The sequence below is a fragment of the Atheta coriaria genome, unplaced genomic scaffold (genome assembly GCF_025399875.1).
Source record: "Atheta coriaria isolate IRGN ID8LTWV9N9 unplaced genomic scaffold, Caltech_Dcor_3.1 hic_scaffold_9_pilon, whole genome shotgun sequence".
NCBI classification, from domain to species: domain Eukaryota; kingdom Metazoa; phylum Arthropoda; class Insecta; order Coleoptera; family Staphylinidae; genus Dalotia; species Dalotia coriaria.
The window spans coordinates 6,490,046-6,515,878 of NW_027045451.1; the positions used below are offsets into that span (position 1 = coordinate 6,490,046).

The 25,833-nt window shown below is 44.1% G+C and overlaps 1 protein-coding gene and 1 long non-coding RNA gene across 2 annotated transcripts; one reads left to right on the forward strand and one right to left on the reverse strand.

Annotated features, from left to right (window-relative positions):
* Positions 1–463: 463 nt before the first annotated feature.
* tara (SERTA domain-containing protein 2 taranis) lies at positions 464–15,524 on the reverse strand. Its single transcript, XM_065311423.1, has 2 exons — positions 15,252–15,524; positions 464–4,934 (listed from the first exon to the last, which is right to left on the reverse strand). The coding sequence occupies exons 1-2, from the start codon at positions 15,267–15,269 to the stop codon at positions 3,918–3,920; spliced, it is 1,035 nt and encodes a 344-aa protein (XP_065167495.1). The 5' UTR covers positions 15,270–15,524; the 3' UTR covers positions 464–3,917.
* Positions 15,525–22,424: 6,900 nt separating this feature from the next.
* On the forward strand, positions 22,425–23,142 carry LOC135799185 (uncharacterized). The gene is made up of 2 exons (XR_010549920.1): positions 22,425–22,894; positions 22,975–23,142. It is a non-coding gene; the product is annotated as an uncharacterized lncRNA (long non-coding RNA).
* Positions 23,143–25,833: the final 2,691 nt, after the last annotated feature.

A 25,833-nucleotide genomic window follows, 5' to 3' on the forward strand; every position in this document is an offset into this window, starting at 1 on the left:
TTAAATAAGCGATATTTATAAAATAGTTTGAATTTGATTCAGTTTTATCGCAAGTAATATAAACGAAATATACTGTGGCATGAGTGCAAACACGAAAGAACGAAAGATATTGACGAATCTCGTTAAAACTTTAATTATCTAGTATCACAGTACACACATTGCAGACGTTATTGAAAACGCACTCTATGCTTATGAGCAGGCTTAGCAATTTATGAATACGACTCACCACCTACGTGAAATTGTATTGGGTCGAGATTAAGCATGAAGTTTTAATTTCTGTCCTTAGATTTTCACGCTAACGGTTTTAATCAAAGTCCAGTTAGTGTGCTCTATCATTATGTTACTACGAATAACAACTTGAAGAATGTCATTCATAGATTTACCCCTATTTTTCTCCTGAAAAAATAAAAGAGGGAGGGAAGGATAGAATTTTTGCGAATAAGTTAAAAGAGACAACGATAAGTAATATGCATATATACCGATTTATTTTTAACACTAACATATTACATGATATCACATTTTACTTGCACACAATTAGTGTTGTACGTAATGTTTTCATCTTATTGACATCACCTCGATGTGGTACGAGTACGTTGAGTACAAGTATTATTTAATTTATATGAAATTCATCTCATACAAGTTGTGGCATATTGGCTTTTCCATATCTCAAATGCCGTTCGCTTCAACGCCTTGGTTTGTGCTCTCCCCGTACGTTAACAAAATCAATTCGATTTTTACCGAGCATATAAATTTACTTTGTTCGCTTTGCTTGTTTTTTGTCTGTTACTCGTCCAATCGTCCTCCTCTTGCTTATCAATTATTTAAGTGGTTCATTAGAAAATCAACCAAGAATATTCACAATAATAGGATAATTGCATAACGTATTACTTTAAGTTTCCATGATTTAATTTAGTTATCATTTAATTTAGTTGTCGTTGTTTGCATCAATCTCTGCACAAAATATTCGCCCAGCACTAAATTCTGCTATTCAGCGTGCCTCCCGTCATTTAAAACTTTTAAATATGTATTAAATTAGTAAGTTTGTACATTTTCATTGTCTCATTGAGATGTGTGGCTCATTTGATGATGTAAAGTCATCTCGGTTCCCGGTAAAAATCGAAAACTAAAGAAATCCAGAACAAACGCGCCATGAACATAATATTTTTGTGTCGTCTTAAACTTCACCGCTCTCTTCGTCAAATTGTGTTTGTATTTTTTTTTGTAAGTTTTTGTCTTATTATTGCAATCTTATCAAAATATTAAATCTATTATTTTTATCTTTTATCTGTGCACATAGTATATATTTATATTTTAGAATAAAACACAGCATTCATTTGTTTAACTTATACCTCTCATCAAAATGGTTTCATTTTTGGAATTTCATCGTCTTAGATTACGCGTTAGTTTGTTACTTAAAATTTGTTCATAATTTGTCTCTTTTAAAAACTGTATAATATTGATTGCCTTATGGTTTCAAAACATTGTTTTCGTTTACTTTCTATGTGTTTCTTATTATTTTCATTCCTTCGACGCATCGTCTGGTTTAGGTCTGTCTGTTGTTTTATTGTGGGGTACATTTTCATTCATCTATTCATAAAATCGTATGATAATAGTAATAAAATTGCAATTCCAACGAATTAAAGTTATTGGTATATGAAGTAGTACAACATATTTTTACATTTTCAATTAAGTTATCTTTAGTTATTCAGTTATTTCAGTAGTAACAGTATTTAATTGTGCCCTCGTATTTATTTCAGTTATAACTAATGTAATTCTTTTATTCGTCAGCGATTCATTCGTATTTTCTTTGATCGATTGATTTATGCGCGAAGAGAATTAGTACGTTTTGTCAAACTAATGCAAATAATAAGAACAGAGAAGATGTTAAGGTATTCATTAATTTAAATGCATCTGTGTGAGATAATAAAATTTCAATATATATTATAATCTATTATTTAATTTAATATATGTTTAATATGTGAAAATCAGCCACATTCACGAGTTTTCTTGACTGAAAGAAGTGTTTGCATTTTATGTATTTCTTAAAGGACGGTACGAACGATCGTGTTTGCTTCGCGCGTATTCTGTTCTATGTTTAAATGATCGCATTAATACTGGCTCAGTATACTTCTTAGCAAAAATTAAACGGCCGTTTTGTTGGACTAGATACGCCGCATCCCTGTGAACTTGAATTCAACACGCGAATGGTGTAATAAATAATAAATGATTTTGAGAATGAGCGCTAATAACATACTAAGAAATATCGTATCTAACTGAATTCACCACGTTACTATGCGACAATTTGATGAATTTTGACCGAGCATGACTGAGGAAAATTTCACTTTCAAAGCGCGTCGAGCGCAACTGAATTATTTAGATTTCCGTAGCATGTCGCTAGCTATTAAATCGTGCGATAATTGACATCAATGAGTATTATTTTAAAATTGAGTAATCGATAGTTTTGATATCGAATAAATTCGTAGCATCGACGACCACCGAATGTTTTGGAAACGGTGGCTGCTCCAGGTAGAAACGCATTTCCAAAACATGCGGTGGATGGCAATGCACGCCGGTTCGATCGTTATAATCATAAACCCAAACCTTCGCAACGCGATATTTTTACTAGCGGCGTGCGCTCCGTGAAAATTAATTTGCGCGGTTGATCAAGATTCATCAATGAACATTTCGTGCATCGTTAGATACGATATCGTAAAGCGTGAGAGTATGTAGTGTAGTATATAACTAGATGAATGAAAACGTGTTGATATTTTTAGTCGACAGGGACGCGTTTTGTTTTTCTTTAACACTTTCAAATAATCCAGTAAATTTAGCATGTACACTACTATCGTTTGCTTTTTCTTGCCTTGAATGTCTCGCTGGTGTGTGTGTGTGTGTGTTGTAGGTGTGAGTATGTCATTTGTTTGCGTTTTACCGGGATGCATAAATTGTGTTTGCGCGCGTTCTTCCTTCTTTCTCCGATTCGTTTCTTTAAAATTTTTCAGTTACACCTTAAGATATTGCCAACTTTGTTAAAGTCACACAATTTAAAATATATATGCGTATGTAACATATATAATTTTATATAATATATTTTTACTCGTATATATGAATTAATTATATACATATTTTGTTGTTTTAACCTAATTAGAAACTCTTATGTACATATGTACACTATCAATTCATCAATTTCTCTCATTTCTTTGTTGCAAATATGTACAAGAATATACACATCGTATTTTGTATAATGTACAAGAGGAATGCCCAAAACGGGTCGAGTAACACCAAATTAATAATCATAAATATTATTAATTCAAGTACTAGTAATTAACCATAATATCAATAAAACTCATGCTTCAGTTTGAGCGCTTATTGAGCGATGGAGATCATAAACTGTCAACGAATTCGCTTAATTGTTTTAGTTCTTTCTCGGATTTAGATTAAGATATATTTGTTTAAGTTGTTCTGGTTTTTCTGCTTGCTGCGCCGGGACGTGTAATCGCGTACGAACCCATCGGTGCCGCTATCGTAAGTACTCTCTCGGTATCGGTATCGCAGGCGCAATTTCGCCATTAAATCGTTTCGTATCAAACCGCCGCCCGCCGCGATACCGCCACTCTCCCGCCTCACTATCACCTCATACAAAGACCGATCGCTAGGTAAAAACTTTATAAAAATAAAAAATAGTCAACAATATCAATCATTAATCTTAATACAGCTGCACAATTCCTGTACTGCACTAAATGTCTTTAGCTAATCACAACCTGAGCGATGGGGTAGCACTGTGGCACACTGTATGCGCAATCGCCTGCATCACAGAGACGAACGAGATGCACGCGTCTGGATGTCTCCTTCAGTCTGCTATGTGGATGCTATAATTATACAGTATGCGAATGCATATCTTAGTACGAGTAGCTATGCTACGAGCTGCTGACGAGCACATGCATAAAACCGTCCCATTCGTTTTCGGCGCGCGACGAGCTGCCGCCCGATTCTTTGTTCCACTCAAAGTCACTAGTTAAGCCGAGCTCCGCGTACAGTTCATTATTGTTCAGCGACTCCAGGTCCGTCTGCGACGTTAAACTAAGCACTGAGCCCCAGTTGATGGGGCGCGTCGCGTCGTCGTCGCCGATGCCCGAGTCGGTGTCGACCGTGGGTGTCTGGGGGAAAGGGGTGGCGCGCCCCGAGCTGGCAGTCATCTCCCGCAGGCTGTTCTCGTACGTCGGCTCCGGCACCGCGTTGAGACGGCTAGGTGGTGCAATCTCCGGCATCGTGGGCGGGTAGCTGGGCTCCGGTGGTTCCGACTCCATCTCTCGCTCGAGCCGCCGCAGCGTGTTGCAGATGAGTACACTCCGTCGTAGCGATGGATCGGAGCATTGCCGGTATCGCGCCAGCTTGCACATAGACAGGTTCAGGACGGCCAGCCGCCGCTGTCGGTAGCACGGCACGTGGCACCATCGCGTTCGGCCATCACAGCATCGCGTTCGTACCGGCGGCGCCGCCCCCAGCTCCAAGTACGACTTGCCATTCTCCTCGCATCGTATCGTTTGCTGCTGCGGCGGTTGGTAGTACTGCCAGTAATCGGCCGCCGATTGGTAGCGGTTGGCGGCTGGGTACGGCGTTGGGGGTTGCGGCTGGATATGCTGCGGATGGTGGTGGTGCTGCAGCTGGGTGAATCGCGCCGGTTCGGGCACACTAGGCCCGCACCGATCATCATCGGACAAATCATCCTCAAAGTCCTCATCGTCTTCGAAATCTTCAGATAGCAAAGTTGCTGCTTTCCATGCATCACTTGGTACGGCAACGGCTTGCAGACGCGCTATACAATCTTCCGCTTCCCAGCGACCGTTCTTCGCTGGCGACGATTCTCCTGGTGCGGTGGCGGCTTCGAGCTTACGTTTTCCTGTGGTCGCTTGTAGACCCATCATGGCACAATTCTAGAAAGACAAAACGCAATACGTCAGAATTGCATCGCATATACATTCAAAGTACAACATATACAATGCTTTCAACATCGACGAAAGAAAAAAAAAACATAAATACGCATGTGTGCTAGTCGCGAGCGCGAAGTTGTAGGTACATTTCGTATTCGTATTCACGATTTGCAGTCGACAGCGCGGCGAGCGCGCAGTCACCGCGCAACAACACCACTCAACGACAACGTCAAGGAACAACAACGTAGAAAGCTCCAGCTCTAGAAAACGCTGCTACAGGCTGGCTGCTCGCTTGCCTGCTCGCCTCAAAGTAGGCTTCGCGTTAAATAAGTAATCGCGGCTCGCGCCTGTACGCCTGCTAGATGTTTATATAATGGTCAGCTTTCTACTATGTGTAGAAGTATTTCTGCTAGATGCAGCAGTGTGTCCACAAGGCCGCTCACTCTGCCTAAGAAACTATTCAAGGTTATCATGCTCCACAGAACCACAACCAACCTGGCAGCCCGGCCAACAATCGTGTACTCGCGTGACGGCATTTCGGCATTCAAATTTAGTGTCACAGTATCCACCAACAATATATATTTTTAAAGTTACGAAAAATTATTAAAATAAAATTTTTGTCCTTTGCCTTGAAATGATTTGCAAGGATTTGAAATTTTAAAAAATCCACGTTTTTGATACTTATCGATAAATCGATCTATGGGACGAGCCCGCACGTTTTAGGGTGCATTTGGGTACGGCGTCGAAATCGAAAAATACCAAATGTTATTCCGCGTCAGGCACCATCCGTTTCATTGCGGTGCGCAGGCAACCTTCGTATCGTACTCATCATATAGGATCCCGAGTCCTTTTTACCTGATCGTCACCGAATGTGCACTTTTGTATACGACATGGGTCGCAAGTTTCGGTGAGGATATACCTGAAGCCCTAAACATTGGTATTTTTAATCCTCACCCGGTGCCCGTCCGGTACGTCGAAATGAGAAAACGTCCAGGTACACACAGAATGCGGACAACAGCCGGTACCATTAAAGATCCGAACGATTTCGAATTATGCACGTCATATAATGCCCGTTTCAGTTGAAAAGTCAATGGAAAAACTATTTTATTGCGCTTCCGAAATTTGCAGGCAAAAAATCGGCGCAAAAAAAGTTCATGTACAACCTGTTATCGAATAATTAATTCATAAAGTTATCGAAGGTCATTCAAGTTTGTGCTCTAATTTTCCATCTCTTTGCGTCCCCAAATTTTCTAATTTCCAACGCAATTCCAATAACATTTGGTGGGCGCAAAAAAAAAAGTAATTCAGGACGTATTATCTAAGAGCTGGGGGTGCAGCTCTCGGCGAAACGTTATTTAGTTTTCAAAATAGGGGCCCTGCTTTCGGATGTACCTTCTCCGAAATATGACTCAAGCGCGTGAGCACGCCGAGCTCCTCTTCACCGCTAGCCGAACTAAAATAGTCTCTCAGGCAAGGGATTAACATTTGGGGCCCCGAAAACGACGTCGAGTAAAACGAGCGGGCGCGCAGAAGGTATAGAGGCGAAACGAATAGAAGAAAAACGAACCGTACGCTTGGCGTGCACGCCGAGCGGCGCCCCTGCCTCACAGACGCTATTTTCTATAGCATGAGCGGAGCGGCGGTCGGGTGTTGTTAGGGGTGCAGCCCCTTCGAGCGACGGCGCGAGGGGATAGAGAGCCCCGGCTGGCAGGCGGGCTGGCGTGCAAGCCGAGCGCTACCACTTCGAACACGCGCACTCACACCAACTCGCACCGCCCGAACTCGAGCGCATACACGAGGGTTGAAAAAGGTACCCCATATAGAGGAACAACGACGGTTTGTTGCCAGAGAGCAGCCGAACGCCGGTCGGTATATTCGTAAAGCGCCCGCTATATCGGTAAATCATGCAGGGACCGTCAAAATGTTTTCGTCGTTTTTCTCTCCCCATTTGCGCTCACAATAACGAATACGCAGCACAAATTCACCAAATTTCATTTTATATATATACAAGTTATATTTTTTAAACACTCGTGTTTACGTTGACTTGTACTTCTTACAATTACAATAACTTTATTTATAGTTGATAGTAAATCGTATTTATTAATTTTACTACCTGCCAGTTACAAGATAATTAATTATTGCGCATTCCTACGATAAATTTCGCCAAGTGTTAATTAATTAAATAAAAAAGCGCGCGAGATTAGTTCCATAAACGAAACGGAATGAAAACAAACACAACCAATGAAACTAATTGACACACTATACCTGTGAACAGGTAGTGTATCGAGTATAATGACATTCGATTGTATTCTTTTACAACTTAATGAGTTATTGCCTATTGCATAATGTCGATTCGTTCACAAGTTCACAACTTCCATACGGAGGAGACGTACACGTACGTAGTATTTTACTTTCTGACATATTACTACAGACAAAACTTAACGTAACACACACACAAATATATATTGTGTTTGTGTGTGGCCTGGATGCCGGCGCAATAATAATTTTATGTTTATTTATGCGAAAAATGTTTCCATTCATGTAATGCGTCGCCGAATTACAATAAATAAATAACCGACGTAGACCGTGCGGCGCTCCTGACCTACGCTAACGTACACACAAATGAAATCACTCGCATAAATGATATTTACTACGACTCATTAACTCGACTCCACTACATAATAATCATAATCGTAAAAAATGTGTGTACGCGCACTCACACACACAAGTCCGTCCGGTGTGTATAAATATAGGCTCATTGTGTTCGAGCGGCTCGAGCCGTAATTCGATGTAAACGAATTTTGCGTCTGACATTGTCTCTATGTGTGTGCAGACGCATTGACATTGACGATTACGTTGCGCGTGCCTTCCGATGGTATAGATAAGCATTCGTTAGCGTTTCAATCAGCTGATGTATTGTTTTGGGTAAATAAACTGGTAAATACGATAATTTGCAAAATAATTGGTAATTCTAGATTTGTTTTCGTTAAATATTATTTAATTGGTATGTAACTTAATATTCAAAAGAAATTGACGATTAAATTATGTATACTATTAAATTTACTTTTGCAAAAGATGAAAAAGTTAAAATAATAAAACTATATTTTAGATAGAGATCTATTTATCGTGCAAAATAATCATACAATTGTTTGTGTAATGAACTCCGTTGCTTTGCTGAATAAATTACACACGTGGTAAATTTTCTTTAATCCATCGCTTTGATATTAAATAAAATTAATTTGTAACAAAATAATTCGAATGTATGTTTAATTTTACACCATCGTTCGTTAGCAAATAAACACAGCACTGCATAGAATGACACATTGGTATTTTTGTATTTTGACTCATAGAAGATTCATCCTCCTCGAAAACGTGGAAAGAAAAGAACGTTTGCGAACGAAGGAAAAAAACCCGGCGATGAAAAACAACGTGAAAAACTTCCTCGCTTCTTCGGTGTGCGTAAAAAGTTCGCGTGTGTAGCCCACGCTGCAGGATATAATCCAGGCAGAAAACGGGGTTGATACGCCACCGCCACCGCACCAGCCAGCACTCGCTGAAACACCCACGGCATGGGTGGGCGTGCGTTGGCGGTGGCGAAATTTCATCCGCTTACTTTCAATACGCGCGCGTGCTGTTCACGTAACTAGCTTACATGTAACATGCATATGACGCGCGGAGAAGACCAGCTCCTCCGCGCGCACGTATCATCCACAATTTTTCTGAATGGGCCACGGCCCCCCGTCTTGTACGAGCGCGAGTACGGAAAGTAGGTACTAGGAGTCGCAGTGTGGCGCTCACTTGCTAAGAAAATGCGCATGGGCGACGCGTCACATGTGACATGTGATTTTTACTACGCTAGAGCGCCGCACAGATAGAGAAATCTTTCGCGAATGAACCGTTCGACATCGAGCTTCATGCTGCATGTTTAAAGAGTTGTACCATCAAGACCAACATTCTATCACGTGAATATTTTGTGTTATAATAATAATAACTTATCAAAAGCCCCTCGAGACAACGGATTCGAATTATGGTGGAAGTGGAGCGAGCAAGAGGAGAGTTCGCCGCGTTGGGCTTGGTTTGGTGCGCTTCCGAAGGAAAGTTTAAAATTTTCCCTCGCTCAAAGCTATTTTCTCCATTAATTTCCTCTCTCTGGCGAGAGGGAACAAAGTTCAAAACGGCCCCAAAAATATATAGATATTGCCGCGCTGCTGCGGTGAGTAGCGAGGCGAGAGCGAACGAAACGAACCAAACCGACCCAACCTAACTCGACGAACCCTTCGCGCCGCGCAACGGCGGCGGCGGTGTTACCAATTTTCGGTGCGAGGGAGAGCGAGCGCACATTTGTAGGCAACTCTCGTCTCTGCACACCACCACCACCACCACCGACGTCGCTGACGCCGAGCTCTCTCGCAACCCTATTCTCCAGCGCCGCTGTCGGGGAAGACGCCGAGAACGGTTCTGTGCACGACGACCAACCCGCCGCCGTCGCTGCCGCCGGTGCTCTCTCCTCGGCGAAAAAACGCCATCACGTCGGTGAAAAATGGCCATAAAACAAACGGGCAAAAACGAGCCAGATTAAAAGAGGGGGATATTACGTGGGGAGCGCTTTCATCTGGGATCAAGTGCCGCAGTTTTGTTTTTGCCGGCTGCGAAACGTAGGTGCGTTGCCATGGCGCCGCCGCCAATAGCGTCGCGTGTATCCCCACTGCCGCCTCCACCGCCACCGCCAGCTCGACGATTCCCGGCTACCCCCGGCAAACCCTAACAGACCCGCCTGCTGCCGACCTGTATTATTATATAACAGGAAAAAATAAAGCGTTCGTAAGAGCGAGCAGCCGCCCCTGCGTCGGGTGGAAATGAGACACACGCGGCGCGTAATACACGTTGTCACGTGAGTCGTGTTACTTGTGGGTTTTTCCGCGAAATTTTTGAAAACAACGCCGGGCGGGAAAATGATTTTGGCGAAAACATCCAGGCGCTCAACTCTGCGCGCAGCGCTTGCGGAGTGCTCCGCCCACTTCTATCCGATATCAATACTATGCGCCCCACCAGGCGCACGCTCAAACAAAAAAAGCACGTGGTTGTTGGTAAGAATGTAAAATTTTATTATTTTCGAGAGCGCCAAATGAGAAATTTGAAATGAGCGCGCGCCCGAAAGCAAACTATCAATGTGTATCTCGCGCGAGATATTTCGGAACCTTGAGGTCTCCGGCGCCGATAAATTCCTGCTGCCGTCAGATGCGCGTGCAGCGTCCTACTCGTGTTAACGGTATGCGATGCATGTCCAAACGACAGCGGCGTCCACGTGTTGTGCTGCGCGCACAATATCTAATTCTCTAATTGAGAAGTTGTGTACGCGCGGCTCGGCCAAGACGTTGAGAATGAGAAAGCAACGTGCGATTGTGTGCCCGAGAGCCTCGACGCGGCTCCTCCAACCGACAATTCAGCGCTTTTTATCCTCTCATTAGTCGCCGTAGCAGAGAAACCTAGCTGCGCAGCGCACTGGCCATGCCGAACACAACAGCAGGATGGTAGAATAAATAATAACATGCGGGCAATGCCGTTACTGCCGGTGCGGCGCGAGAATGCCTGCCGCATAGGATGTGCGCGCCGAAGAAACCGTGGAAACTATTGCTACTATTGCTGGATTGCAGCTATTGCCGGCGATGTTACCAAACCATCCGTGAGCAAGTTTCTTTGAAAAAGTGACGTGCGTTGTACGGCACGGCATGGCATAGCAAGCGCGCTGAGTACGTCGAAATAATCATGCGGCCAAGGCAGCCGCAGCAGGCCTGCCTGCCTGCAATAGCGTAGTATAGCAAAGCAAGCAAGCGAACAAGCGAGCGCCTAGCGTACGAACGAGTCGAGCGACAAACAACTCGTTCGGTCGCTCGCGCGCTCCCGCTTCGAGCCTGTCTGCTCGGAAAGAAAAAGTTCATTCTATGGCCTTCTTTTATTAGATACAATCTAAAAATACGCGCCGCTCGTGCATCGTCGAGCGCGCTCGGCCGAACACTTACGCCGTTCGCTCGTCGTCAAGCCGCGGACAGCGACAGCGACTGGCAGCGCGAACGGAGAACGCGCGCGGCGGCGGCGCGGCGCGCACACCAGAATTTCTCTTATCTCGGCAGCCCGTACGTATTTACCGCGCGACCGCTGCGCGCTGGGGCCCCGGCTGGGGTCCGCGCTCGGTCGCATCGCTCGCGCAATCGTTCGCACGGCGGTTGGGGGGAAGTCGCGCTGCGCCGCGGCGACTTTCGTGCCGACGCTAACCTTTACGTATTCCGACAACGCACTGCGCACATTTATTTTCTCTTCGCTGTATATTCTCCGCACGGCGTTCGTGTGCTGTGTGTATACTCTGTATATTGTATACTTCGCGTACATATTGCCATGCCTGTGTGATTCCCCCTATATATAAATATATACTGCAGTGTTTCAACTTGACGCACATAGTACATTATGCTTATTATACAGTGTGATACAATTCTACTTCGTTTTTTTAAACATTTTGACTTGCAAGCAAAATATAAAGAATGCAAAACTCTTCTCTCATTCAAACTAGCTGGACCGTTTTTATAAGTTCGTTCCACTTGAGACAATGCTGGGAATTGAAAATTATTATTACTACGGCCGGCCAATCGTCCCTGGCCTAAAAACAACGCAGCATTCGAGTACATAACATATACATACGTACGCAACGCGCGTAAAACAAAAACAAAACTTTACGCGTTCATAACTATGGAAAAACTTTCCGGCGCTAAATTCAAAAACTTCAAACTAAAATTAGTTTCCCGCATGTATCTGATACAATTACTCTTGTTGTGTCAAATTAACACACAGACGCGTAGTAGTAGTAAGTTAACTTAATGGTCTCTGCAGGCGCATTGTCATTTTGTGAATGAAACCATGAAACCAATGCGAATGCGAATTCCAATGCGCCCGACCTCTCTTTGCCCGCGCACTTGCACGACCGCCGCACGAAAAGAAGAAGAGTTTTTAAAGGCATCCCGATAGTGCACACGCATTCGCAATGCGCCCGGGGCGCGTGCCGCCTGTCACCAGCGCATATTTATTTGTGTATTTACGGTCGTCATCGGCACCAACAAAGTGTCAACTCGGCCCGCGCGTAGATTAGTGAGTGTGCGCGCCCCGCTGGCCCGAATGCAAATACAATGGAGCGCCGAGGCGCCGACAATGAGCACAAAAACGCAAGTGACTTGACGAGTGCGTGCGTTTGGACATAGTGGGCAGGCACGTACGCGTACGTGCGAACATCGTTTGCAACTAGTTACTCCAGTAACCCTGGAATTGCATATCAATGGATTTAGAGTTTTATAAATTCCACTAGTGAATTCTGGAATATTTAAAGAGAAACTAAGTTAAGTTGAATAAATTTTCAAATAACAAGTTTTTTTTTTAATATTAACGCATTTATTATATATTATTGAATCAATGTAAATTTTAGAATGAATTATGAATTGTTTTCTAAACATGTACACTGCAGGGTTAAGAAGGAGACATTGCCAGCGAACGGTTCGCCGATAATGCAATAAAAAGCGTCAGCAGGAGGGGGCGCCAACCACGTGCTCTGGACCCAATCGCCGCTATCGGAAGTGTGACATTACCTGCCTTGCTCCTTCATTCATATCATAGTCGAGAGATAGGTCAGTTCCCTTGCGCGATTGATTGATGGATGGTTCGACCGGCCGCTGAGAGCGCGTAGTAAAGTACGTACGCATCGCACACACACATTCGCTCACTACTTTCGTGGTGCGTTCGAAATCGGCTTTATGACGTTTTTATTGCCTCCCAATTATTTCCGGCAGCGAGTGCGATTATTTATTTACGATTCATCAGCGCGCGCGTCGTTTCACGGCCAAACTTGTTTACTACGCGCCGAAATTATTACACATTTACTAATTTTTTGGAGCGCCGCCGATTTATTATATTGACGAGTCCCGCACGCGCGCGCGCGCCACACAAAACACGTGCGTTTTTAAAAAGCTCGTTTCGTTTTCATTAACACCGACTGTCTGCTGTCTCAGTATCTCGACGTGTTTGTGTGTACGTGCATTCATTACGAATCACACCGATTACCATTAATACCGCGCGACTACCTCACTCAAACTTCGATTACTACCGGCGATTACGGCAATAACAAAAATTTTACAACATTTAAAAGTTGTATAAACACATTAACGCCGGCGCAATTATTCATGCGCCGTTCATTCATAAACTCGAAACTCACGCTAAAATATGTACGGTGTATGCGAGTTACACTTTATGCGTATATGCATGGGACATGGCAAAATAAACATTTTGAGATCATGATTATGTTATGCGCGTTCACTTTTAAATTTATGAATGAATCGAATTAAAATTCCGCGTTCGCGCGCGACCGAGATTAATAAGCGCCATCATTATACATAATCAGATGTCATAATATTCCATTAACACCCATCATTGCCAAGATATGCATGATGCGTACCTAGCTACTATCTAAAGCTTAATAAATAAAAATCATTAATGCGGTTCTGATTTCTACCACTCGTGTTATAAACATCCACACACCGACGCAATGCGCGAGCGTGTGTGAGTGTGTTTGTGTGTGCCTGGATCAATACGATTTTCTCCTACACTTTCCACGCACACACATGCACCAACAAGCAAGCAAACACATCGAAGAAGCGTGAATTCGTTGCTGGTGCGTTTTTCTTGCCGATTCCCGCTAATGTCGCGCAGCACGCGGAATTGTAAATAAAATTTCGCGCGGCGTGCGATGTGCGTGGCGAAAGGTCCATACGCAAAGTGAACTTATTGAATGGCGCGCGCTGGAGATGCCTGTCATTCCGATGTGTACAGCGGTTGTTACGCCCACCGTCGTCATGGCAACGACACCAAGCCGCGCTATATTAGAACCGCTACTTTTGTGTCCGACATAAACAATCGATATGAAACATTTTTCTAATGCGCGGCTAGACGTGGTAGACGCAAAAGAAATTTGAAAAATTTTACGTTTCCGGCGCGTGCGAACTGGAAAATTATTTTCTTTTGTGCTTGTAAAATAGTATACGTATTGCGACATAGCAGCGAATACGGTGCGTTGTTTCGTTCTTGCCCGCCTGCTGAACGCCTGAGATTGAAGCTAAACGGTAAAGAGGTGTATGTACGCCGTAGAGAACTAGAAAGCAGGCCAAGTCGAAGATACGTTTATAATAGACCAGCGAATGCGCTACGACTGCGAGTTCCGCTATAAGAATTTTTGAAAGAACCACCAATTACTCCTGCTGGTGATGGTGCCTGGCGGATGGTGGTAGGCAATTCAAATAAATAGCAATTAATGCAGGTTGCAATTTGATATTTTTTCATCATTTCATTTTTTTTTCTTCTAGTTTTTAAACTTTTTAAAAAGTTTTAAAAGTTTATAAAACTTTACGAAATACTTTTTATTTGCTTTTTGTGTAAAATAATCTCGTGTAATTTGCGCAAAAATGTTATTTTATTTTACGATTGACAAAAAGGACTCATGAAAAACGCTGAAAAGGTGGAATCGTCGTAAACAGGCAAGTGTCCGTGTGGCGCCTTCCCCTACTACGGTATGTAGCTTCGCATTCGTTTGGTGTGTGAGCTTGGCGCTCTCTGCGATCAACGAAAAGCGTCTTACGACCACGAGAGAAGTTTACGTCTCTCTGCTGACGCGCGGCTCCGCGCGGGGCTAGATGCCAGGCAAGAGTAATGTCCAGTCGGCCAAGGCAAGTTCTCGCCGTGGCGAAAGTAGCCGAACCTCGGTGAGCGCGCACCGAACGCGCAAGTTTGGCCGACTGCACACACATAAAACCCATTTTCAATGCTTCGCGATCCCGCTCGTTTCAAAACAAAACACATGCGGAGATAGCATAGGTAACTATATTGAGTTTGACAGTTGTCACGTGGAGCCGCAATCGGCGCATCGCGGACGAAAAATTTGAATCTTTTCACTGAGAACTTGCACACAGTCGCTGAAAATCCCACGGGCACTTTGCGTCTCGTCGACACGCACAAAACGCGCAAACTTCCGAACGTCTTTTAGCCGCACGCGAATCCGGTAAAAAACAAAAAATTAACACATCGTAGTTTAGTAAATTCCCTTGCATCCTGAGGATGGATAAACGCAATCCGAGGAGAGTTTCGTTGATGTTTTAGCCCTCCAAACGCGCTGTCACGACTTCTCCGGCTCGAAATCGCACGGATCGATGGAATATTCCGGCAAAAATTTGTTTAAACGACGAACCAAGGGCGAGTTTCTCTAATAACAAATGCGAAAAATGCGCCACTCACCTGAGATTCAAACCACATTTTTAATTGGGACCCCAAGTTGTCATTGTTGCGTGGTGCAACATGTCTAACGTAGAGCGAACGCACTATCACATACAGTATGAACTAACACCGACCGCTGCAGAGTCTAAACAACGCTATAGTCGCTCGACAGACCGGTCTGCCTGTACGCTCGGCAGCGCTCGGTTGTGCTCGGCCCACCTGCATACGCAAAGGTTAGGTTGGCCGACGCTCGAGCGGGCGAGTTTCAAAATTACGCTCTGCGCGTCGAGAGCGAACCGACCGAACCGACTCGACGACGATTTTCTATATTCAGCTTTACGACTACACGCTACACGCCGCCTGCCTGTGTCGTGCGCGCTCGCTCACACGCTGACTCGCTCCTCGTCGAGTTGAAGCCGCCGCTCGACGCTCGCTGCTTGAATGCATGATTCGAACTTTTCGAGAGCGCAATTTTTAAAATTTCCTCAACCAACAAACGAAAAATTCTCAAACTTGACTAAATCATATTGAACACCATATCCCATTCGAGCTCTTACACATACTATCTGCAATTGTTTCATACATTAGTTTGTAAAAAATAAAACAAACGACGATCGAACAATCAACATATCCAATTGGAATTCGCCGAGCTAGTTTCTACCGCGACTGTGTTCACGTTGCTATCGGACTCGCCGCACACATTCTGCCGCCGTTATGTGCGCTCACCTCCTCGGCATTGCTGTGCTCCGGATACTCGCGAGGCGAACGCGAATATACTTTGTGTATAATAATAATAATGTGGATGGAGTCCGGCCGACGCGCGGCGCGGGGCTTGAAGTTGCGATTGTTGCAAATTCTGCGAAATATCCATATTATCACTGAGGAAACAAGCAGACACGTACATAATTTGTTGTTTTCAGGCCCTATACTTATTATTTCCAGCAAATCAATAACGAATTTTCCATGTTTTGTCCGCTGACAATGTTGTAGGTTTTGCGCGGAGTCAGTCATCTGTATAAAAGATGCATCATCGGTGTGGCTGGCGCGCGGTGCTGATGTCACGATGTGCGTTTCGCGGGATTTCAAAGTGCTGATTTTCATTCGCATTCCCTCGTCCGGCAAACACATGCCCGCACACTCACTTAGCCAAGGCAGTGTTGCACTCGTTGGTGTTGGTAAAACAAATCAAGTAACCCAACTTTTCATCTACCAGCTAAATTCGCGTTGGAATACGCGTATAAATTTAACACAGTCCAGACCTGAGTATACTCACTCAGCATATGCCATACTTAAGGCGTATAATCAAACGACGCAGTGAGCAACTGAGCCACCAAACACGTCGCGGCACATCGTGATCGTGATTCATTCAAAATTCTCCGCTCTCGCCGCCGAAACAAACGCAACTAGGTATTATCGCACAAGGATGCGATTCAAAAATGTCCTGCGGCTTGCACTCTCGCGCATGCAAATCATCGAAAAGAGGAATCTATAAATACGTAAACACATTGGACTAGGAGCGCGCGCGCGCGCGCCGATCCCTTTCACTCTTGTTTTCAGCGGTTTGTTTTCACATAAACCCGTAAATCCCTCGCTTTTCATTTTCGTTTTCAATTGCTTCCGATGCACACGCCACGCCGTTCGGGTGATAAATGTAGGTCTATGGGGCTATTATGATGGGCCTCTTCGTCGTCCCATTCTGCGTATTCGTCCTTTGCTTACTCGGATATTTGTATCGGTGTGAGGTTTGCTAGTGGAGTATGTAAACAAGTCGTTACTGGTGTTAACTGCTAAGTGCTTTGATTTTCGGGGACTTTGCGCAGGCATTTTCTTAATTGGAAAGTAATATCTAATGGTATAATTACAACACATTTGCGGAATCAACACCCCGGCTAGTAGTACTACTACCGTACTACAACCATTCGAGAAATTGTTATCACACCCCAGCATTATGCGCACATAGTTAATTGCTAAGCGGGAGATTTGAATGATGGCTAAACATGTAACAACCTGTCACTTAAAGTGTAATACGCACCTCTGTAAAACGTTACAGCTTATTTAATGAGCCTTTTAAACCTCGGCCGCTTTCTGATCCGTAGCGAAATTTTTCATTCAAGCGAAAATAAACCCCCAAACACCAGAAGCGAAACACTTGCTGTGCGGTCGTTTGTCGTTTGCGTTGTATATCATCATAAAACCTCTGAATGGCTGTGACTCCGCTGCGGTAATCAGTATTTTATGATGGCGCCTCTGAAAAGACACAACGGCGACCAGAGAGAACTATCGCCGGGCCGAGGAATATTACGAATTTACAAATTAACAGCATCCCCCATTAGTCGTAATCCTCGGCATTAATCCGTTTGAGGTTAATCCATCAGCACATCGGCCGACCAGGCTTTGCCCAAATTGCAGCGAATGTACTGCACTCATCATGCCACCGGGCAAGTGCATGGTGTTTTAGGCCTTTCGGATGGCTCGGGTTACCATCGGCCCGGCATAATGGACTGATTTCGGTCATCGACGGCGGGCTTGCGGTGTACACAGGTCTGATTTGATTGAATTGTGAATGGGGGCAAACAGCACCACCTCACCCAACAAGTGCTGAAGAAGAATTGAGCGTAAAGTGTAAGGTGCTACACAGATTATTCAAAACATGACCCACCAAGAAATACACCAACAATGGGCGAGGTAACAGGTGGATTATCCGGTGTCAGAATAACACGTTCGTAATTATAATGGAATTACTTGGCTCAATCTGATCCTATAGGTTTTAATTGACCACTGTTAGAAATCAAATTAACAAAAATTCAATTAGGTACATTCAAATCATTTGTTTGCGGGAAAATGATATCTATTCTACTAATTGTTAATTAGATCAGGTATTAATTAACTATCTCAATAATTTAGGATTAGTATCAATTTTACTGTAATAGATTTCTGCAAATAATAAAACAATAAATATTTTATTTGCATTCTTAGTACTTTTGTTACAATATGTTACACTGTACCAACATAAAATTTAAATTTATACTAGTTGTTAATTTAAAAATTCACACTCTGATTGACTGACGTCTTCTAAAATAAAAGAATATCCAATTAAAATCCGGTATACTTTGTGAAGCAGTCTCATAATAATTATATCAAGACTCAATTTGAACATTTCGCAAAGGAACATGAATTGTTTGTTTATACGTTTAAACGGTGTCGATATTTAAAAAATAATGCCTTAATTCGTTGAAATACGTTTGCTGAACTTGCAGTGTAAATAAATAAAGCGTAAATTACATAATTTGAATCGCGTTATCGCAAAGCCGGCGCGCTGCAAGGCACGGTCGATCAGCAATCCATATTGTCAACAATTTAAACGAGAGCCGGTCAAAACACGTCTTAACCTCAACACGCACCGCACCGTGCTCGGATACTTCCCACATCTTACACAGCACGACGGCCAGGAGTTCGAAAGTTGCGCGCCAACGTTAATGTTTTAATTAACTAATGGCGTTTCTTTGTCACACATGACGCTTGCGAAGACGCGCGAGCGCGCGCCTCGCGTTTTCCCCCCTTTCGGCGTGCGAAAATGTGGAATTCGAATTTTCATCACAACACAACCAGGGTGATCAGCGCGCGCGTGCGAGCTGGTGAAAAATTTCGCTGAGATGTTTGTACCTAGCGCGATGCGCGCCTCGCGCGAATGTGTATGATGATAGTTTTAGCGTGTGCACGAAAATATCGACTGCGCACACGAATAGCGTCATTCGGTTGGCATGACAACGAACACGATTTTTCCATGCCTTTTGCGCTACGTGCCCGCCACCTTATCAAGTCCTCGTGTGTATGTCCTGCGCGCGTCTTGTTATTATTAATATAATTGTTGTGGGATACTTTGCAGAAATCAGAACGTAAACAATTTTTTTCCGCTTTTGTTTTTGTTGCTGCTCGAGTGTTTTGCGTTGTTGTTGTGTTAAGGAAACACACACGTTTCTACGCAATTATATAATTCAATGGGCTCGCTGCCAGAGATATACGAATCGCGGATTCGTCCATCTCTGATCCTGCGCATTTCGTCGTCATAAAATATGAAGGCGAAGAGCACACTCGGATTGTTTTTTGTTGTTTTCCACCGGCGAAAACAAAACACGGCGAAGCGATGGGAAAAATAAGTCGAACAAAACGCCGATTTCAATGGCAAATAACAAACACGAAGCAATGGCGTCGCCGTTGATAAGAAAAAAGTTGACACTTTGATATGGCTGAATGTTTGCGGGAGCGGAAATGTTCAATGTATATGCATTTTGCCTGGTTTCATTGCGAGCGGCGGGTGAAAGTACAAGAATGGTAAAATTAGTCTTGGAAAAAGTCCGGAATGGAAAGCAAGCGGCGCGTTCAGTGCGCGGCCGTGCGTTGTGTATCTCGACCTCGTCGCCGACGACGCCGTCGTCGTGGTAACGTTTTGCGCGAGGAGACGAGATGCTGTCGCTGCCGCCGCTGTAACCTCGCCTCGCGGCCCACGTCCGCGATTGTGCGAGCCGAAAACGCGTCGCCGTCGAGCCTTTCCCGCCCCCCACTCCATCAGCAGCGCAGAAAATTAAAAGTGCGCACTGACGTTGACCGCACTTCAAAAATTATCGCAGGCGGCGGGAAAAAAGTTCGAACCTCGTGCGCCGAGCGCAACTACCCTCATTACCATTTAGGCGATCTATCGGCGCATTACCGAATTTCCGAAACTCGATGCCGGAGTTTCCAAGCGGGCCTTTCAAAATATCTCTCGCCGACTATACGCCGACTTGGAACAATATAACGCGCGCTGAGGCAAGGTCCTCGCCGCCGTGCAGTAAGCAGCGTGTGCCGTCTGGTTGTGTGCGTGCGTGTGCGGGCGGCTGTGTCATGACAATCCACTAACCTGGCACCGAGGCGATGCCATACGAACGGAACACGCACACAACCGAACGTATGGTCGGGCCCCGACGCCTGCTCGCACACACACCAACGCACGCGCACACTCACACACACACACACCCGCCCGGGCCGGCATAATGATTTTTAGGACCTACAGGGAATTTGTTTATAATAGTGTGGCAGAAACCTTCACTCCAGTTTTCTAGTTGTGGCGCGAATCGTAAGAAATTCGAATAGAGAAAATAGAAGAGACGATGTTCTCGGTACCAACGTTGGTCAATCAATGTTAACAAAATCCATAAAAGTTGCGCTAACGTAGAGAGCAATCGCTAACTTATTATCAATTACTGTGACTCAGCCGTTCTAAGCCGGCTCAATATTCACTCCGGCTATGGCTATCTTCTTTTATAGACGCTTCTCTGTTTATTCCGGCATTCGGAGTGAATATTGACCAGACCGCGGTGTGGTAAGGTTAGTCGGCGTGCGACGTCCCCACCAACGCGTGCTTGTCGAATGCGTCGTCTCGCTTGCAAACATCAACTGCGCATAAGTCCGCCTCGGTGTAGTGACGTCACCGCATGTGCGCTACGTTGCACAGCATTGCTTTCACGGAAACCTACCATCGTCCCTAGTCTATTTCTCTTCGACAGTCGGCCAGGCGAATAGTCGACGTGCGCCAAACGAAAACAAAGCGCTACACGCACACGACTCGCTTGCGCCGCATTGCTAGTTACATATAACCATGGAATGGATAATTTCGAAACTTCTACTCTGTATTTCAAGCATAATAATGGAAATAAGATAATCAAAATTTGCGCGTACGCGCCTAAATATCACGCGGGGGGTGCGCTTGCGACAAATATCGTATTGAGTGAATTTTTTCGATTTGCGAAAAATCCCCGGCGATGCGTTCCGAAGAGCATCGCCGAAGCGCAAAAACGCAAAGGCGCTGCTTTTTTAATGAACATTCAAGCGAGACGAGGAGAGAGAAACACATTCGGCCTCAAGTCTGAACTCGGTGCGCTCATTAGTTCGATAGTTGCCGCGCCAGTTGATTCTTTTTCATGGCGCTGCCTTCGTTGTGCATATGCACGCATTGCACACGCTGCGCGTCTTTGGAGAATATGCGAGAATGCGTCTCGTGGACGCGGACAACAAACGCGGGCGCACGGACGCAGTCGTCGGCGACGACTAAATGCCATTGCGTTCGAGAGGATTTTATGAAAACTCGTCGGGATCTGCATGCGGCGCTGACGGGCTGAGCGAATCTCGTAGCGGTGCGCCGCGACCAAACCAACCTCGCCTTTGATACCGCATGAGGTGCAGATCTTTTGTGGCCTTTGGTCATATGCCATAATCTCGACGACGAAATGCTTCGAGTTGCGTGTGCGCACACGTGAAATTACCGCCGTCTAATTGCCCCAACTACGACCGCACGATGCTAAGTACACCGCACGTAGCACGCTCAGAGCGCAGATTCAAAATTTTTTTAAATTTTATTTTACACCACTATCACCTAGCCCCAAAAAACTGATAGTAAAACACTGCTGCATAAAATGCATTGCGTTGGCAATTATCGCTCGGAAACGAATAAGACAACAACCGGAAAAGCAGAAAGGGGAAAAATTAATTAACTCGCGCTAGTTTATTCGCGCTCGCCATGCGTTAAAGACATACCTGGCCCGCTTGTGTCTTCGCCTTCGACTTGGCGGAAAGAGGAGCATGTGTGTGCGCCTTGTTGCGTCTTGACTCACTGTTGCGGTGGTTGATTCTTTTTCAAAACCGGAAATAGTTACAGTCTGCTTCGACTTTGGGGTTCCTGTTCCCATATAATATTTCATATCCAGTGCAGACTTGCGTTCGTGACGTCGGCGTCGTTTTTAACACGCAAACACACACAATATACGTTTTAAATTTAAAACAGTCACCTTACATGCACTCATCGCACAATTCCTTGAATGTCCAACAAGTGTTGTAAGTTATGCATAGCGGTGTGATTGGTTGCATAACCAAAAAATGACATTTGACAGATTCTCTGTCAAACAATAAATCGCAACGAAAAATTGTACCTACCATTTATATTTCTTTACGGAACAGAAATAAATTATTTACTTTACATTTAAATATGTAAAATTAAAAATAATTTTTTTGACGCGTTGGTGATATCAATGCGTTTCATGCCGCAAAATAAGTATGTACGTAGCATTTTAAAGTTTGAGGTTAAATTGGGTTTTAATGCGCGGTGCGAGCAACCTATATCGAACGCGCTTCGCACAAACATTCGCGTTTGTTGCTCCTATTGCTAAGCGCTATTCCGTCGCAGTAAATAATTACGCTCGAATGTTATGTAGTCGTTCTCGATACGCACACACACAAACCCAGCATTGCGGGACGAGTGCTTCATGCTTGCGTATTAGTAAATTTTGTGCGCGTACATCGCGCGTATCTTGACAGTGCGTAGGTACGCGTTTTGCGCGATGCGGTTGTTTTACACGCGTGTGCGTGCATGGCCCTCGGAGTCCCACATTGTTGGCGGCGGGGTACGGGCCCGGGGGTTGGACGGTAAATTAGTGAAACAATTGTTACACATCGCAAATGAATTGTGCGCAAAACGTAACGCGCATTCTCGCGGGGGTCGTGCCCAGGGAGTACCAGCGCCACCAAATTGGGTACCATCAAAATAAAATTCTACTAGTTATTACCGTAACTTGTTAGTACCATCGCGTTAATGGTTACCAGCGTTACCAGTAGGTTTCCATGTTGATTTTTAGGTTAGTTCTTTGCTTCATTTTGTTCATAATAATAACAACCATGATAGTATAGTATAGTAATAATAATAACTGCTGCGTAGCGCATAGTGTATGGGGACCACAGCCGCATGGTATTACGAGCGCATGGGTTTTATAAACTGGAAGAAAACAAGTTTGCGTTGTGTGCGCGCCGCGTACCATCGTCGCCTCTCTCTCCATCCTGTTCGGTCTCGTCGGTCGGTTGAGCGCGACGGATGTAAAAAAGCTACCATGGCATCGATCGCCGAGCGCGTCCTCTATTTAACTGTACCAACTGTAGCAGCCACACTCTGCGCTAGTATATTTTACGTATTTTTTAAATTTCGCGGGCTGTCGACGCATGCCATTTGTCAACGATCACGCACATAACCAACTTTGCAAGAATTGCATAGTTTTACGAATTCTATGTATATAATATCATGAATTTACTAACCGGGAAATAAAAATCGATAAAAAAATTATTTTAATTAATTACCCTTTGTGCAACAAAAGTGTTTAACAATTTTGATCAATTTAATAGTAAAATTATATAATTTATATATTGTTCATTTAATTTTTAATATTGGACACGTATTAATATAAAATTACAATTTAAAATGTTTCTATAATTCCTAATTATATTTACATAAGAGCTACTTTAAAAAAATGTCTTTATTTAACCCGCGCATCATTTATATCTCTTTGTTTCTACAATTAATGAAGAACAAATAGTTTAGAGCCCCACTAAAAAATAATAAGACATTGATGACGTAAAAACGCCCTTCCACGTAACGGAAGCTGTCAAACAAAAGCAATAAGAGTTATAAAACACACGTGACATATTCTTATGATACTACCATACCTGTCACAACAAATTCACGGGTGTGTCGGAGCCCCAGGTGGGTGTCATAACGAAATTGTTGTTTAAAATGCAACAATCAAACAAAAAAGTTCGAAAATCGGTTAACGCAAAGTGAACTTCTAGAGTTACAAATACAATGTTCCAGTTGATTCCAAAAAAGTTTACTTCCCCGATTTGAAGTTAAAACTTTTTTCAAATGCAAATATTTAAGAAAACATAAATTAAGAAATTGCAAGAAGCATATTAGGAACACGGGCCGCAGGCTAGTGCAATAACACTCTGAGTATTAGGAAGTAATTTTTACCGGTAATATGTACTAGTTTTTGTTTAGTGTCGGTGATATTAATGCATTATAAATTTTGAGGTTACATATAACCTTCTTAATGAATGGTTGGATCCAAAGGCACAAACGCCTTTTTCAATTAATTCCTTCAAATTAAGGACATTGTGTATGTAAGTACAACTGTATTCGCCGACAAACAAACTACGTCATCACCGGAGGTCGCACCACAGATATAAATTGCGTGCGAAAACAACAAATCAAAGTGCGCACCAATGTGCATGCCCCACTCGGTATACACATGTTGATATATCGTTATCAATCCGATATAATAATTTCATTACGACTGCTTTTATCATGCAGCTATTCCGCGGGGTGCGCGCGCGCCTCAGCATGTCACCGAGTGTGCTCAATAATAATGGCAAAATGGCAAATATTTGTTATACATTCCGCCACTGACGCCGCATCAGCGCTGATGTCGGCGAACCAGGGATGTGTGAGGCCGCATAGCAAATGATAATTGATTAACTTTATTACACTAATTAATTTCCATTTATCAAATTATATGAATATGTAGAGTACATATCTTTGAATAAAAGATGGTAGCGCACTGGTATTGAGTGCATCAACTTGATTTAGGCAATTTCATAACATCTTTTGTTTTTGTTTGTTTATTTTTTCCAATTGGCAATTGGAAGTGATGTCTCTTCGGGTAGAAATTGCGCCGGATTCATTATGGCGTGTACGGTTGCGTTTTGTATTGGGTTGTGTGAGCTCGCGAGAGGGTGGCGGCAAAGGGAATAGGCTGAAGGGTTTAAAATTAAATCCGCTCGCAACCATCTCTTCTGTGTGTGCCATCCACGGCTCTTTGTATATATATTCGAATGTGTGTAGGCTGGCGCGGTGCTGCGCATCGGCGTATTCTAGATTGTAGCATGTTCTCTGCTCCTACTCGCCTGCTTGCTCTTCCTGCGGCGCGCAGCCGAGCCGAACGTGGCAGATGGAGGCAGAGGAGCATGGCGGCGATGGTGGTCCGGACGCAGCCGCGAGATTCCGCCATTTTCGCACAGAGGGCGACAACATCTGGGAGACTTTTCGAACCTATTTTTAGTTGATGGAGTTGATGTACGCGTACGACAAGTTTAATTTATATTCCTCGATCCTCGCTTTAATTATAAATGTGCGAATTTCGTATTCTAACTAAAAGTTTAATTAGTAACGTCGCCGCCGTGCTCTCCTGTGTGATACACACGCGGCGAACATCGATTTTAATTCAGAAATACTAAATTTTGCGTTTGTGTTTAATTTTTATACAATATTGCGTATTTTTTGTTTTGTTTGATGAAACTGAGATCGATTTCATTCATCGTAGTCGTGTACAGGAATATTTTTTCATTTAAAAGAAATCATTTTGCGCGCTAAAAATACGGGGTCGTATTATGGTCTCTGGCGTCGTGCTGCCCTTACGGGGCAACAAGAGGAGAGTCGCGCAGTAATTTTCTTCAAACCCGCCAACTCGGCATCGGGGGTGCCGGTGGTGTGCGCTGGGGCTTTTTCCATAATTTGGCGCCGGCACGTTGCGCTCCGCCGTCGACGCCGCCGTCATTTGGGGGCGGGCGCGTGCGAGGGTGCGATAGAGAGAGCACACCGCCCACCGTGCTCGCTCTCGCCCCGCTGCGCGTATACAGATAGCGCGCGTTCGTTTCGTGTTTTGTCTTTGCTTTTTACGCCAGTCGGCCAGACATTTCTGTGCCGAGCGGTAAACAGAGAACCCAGCGAACGGTCGAATGCGCAGCAGTC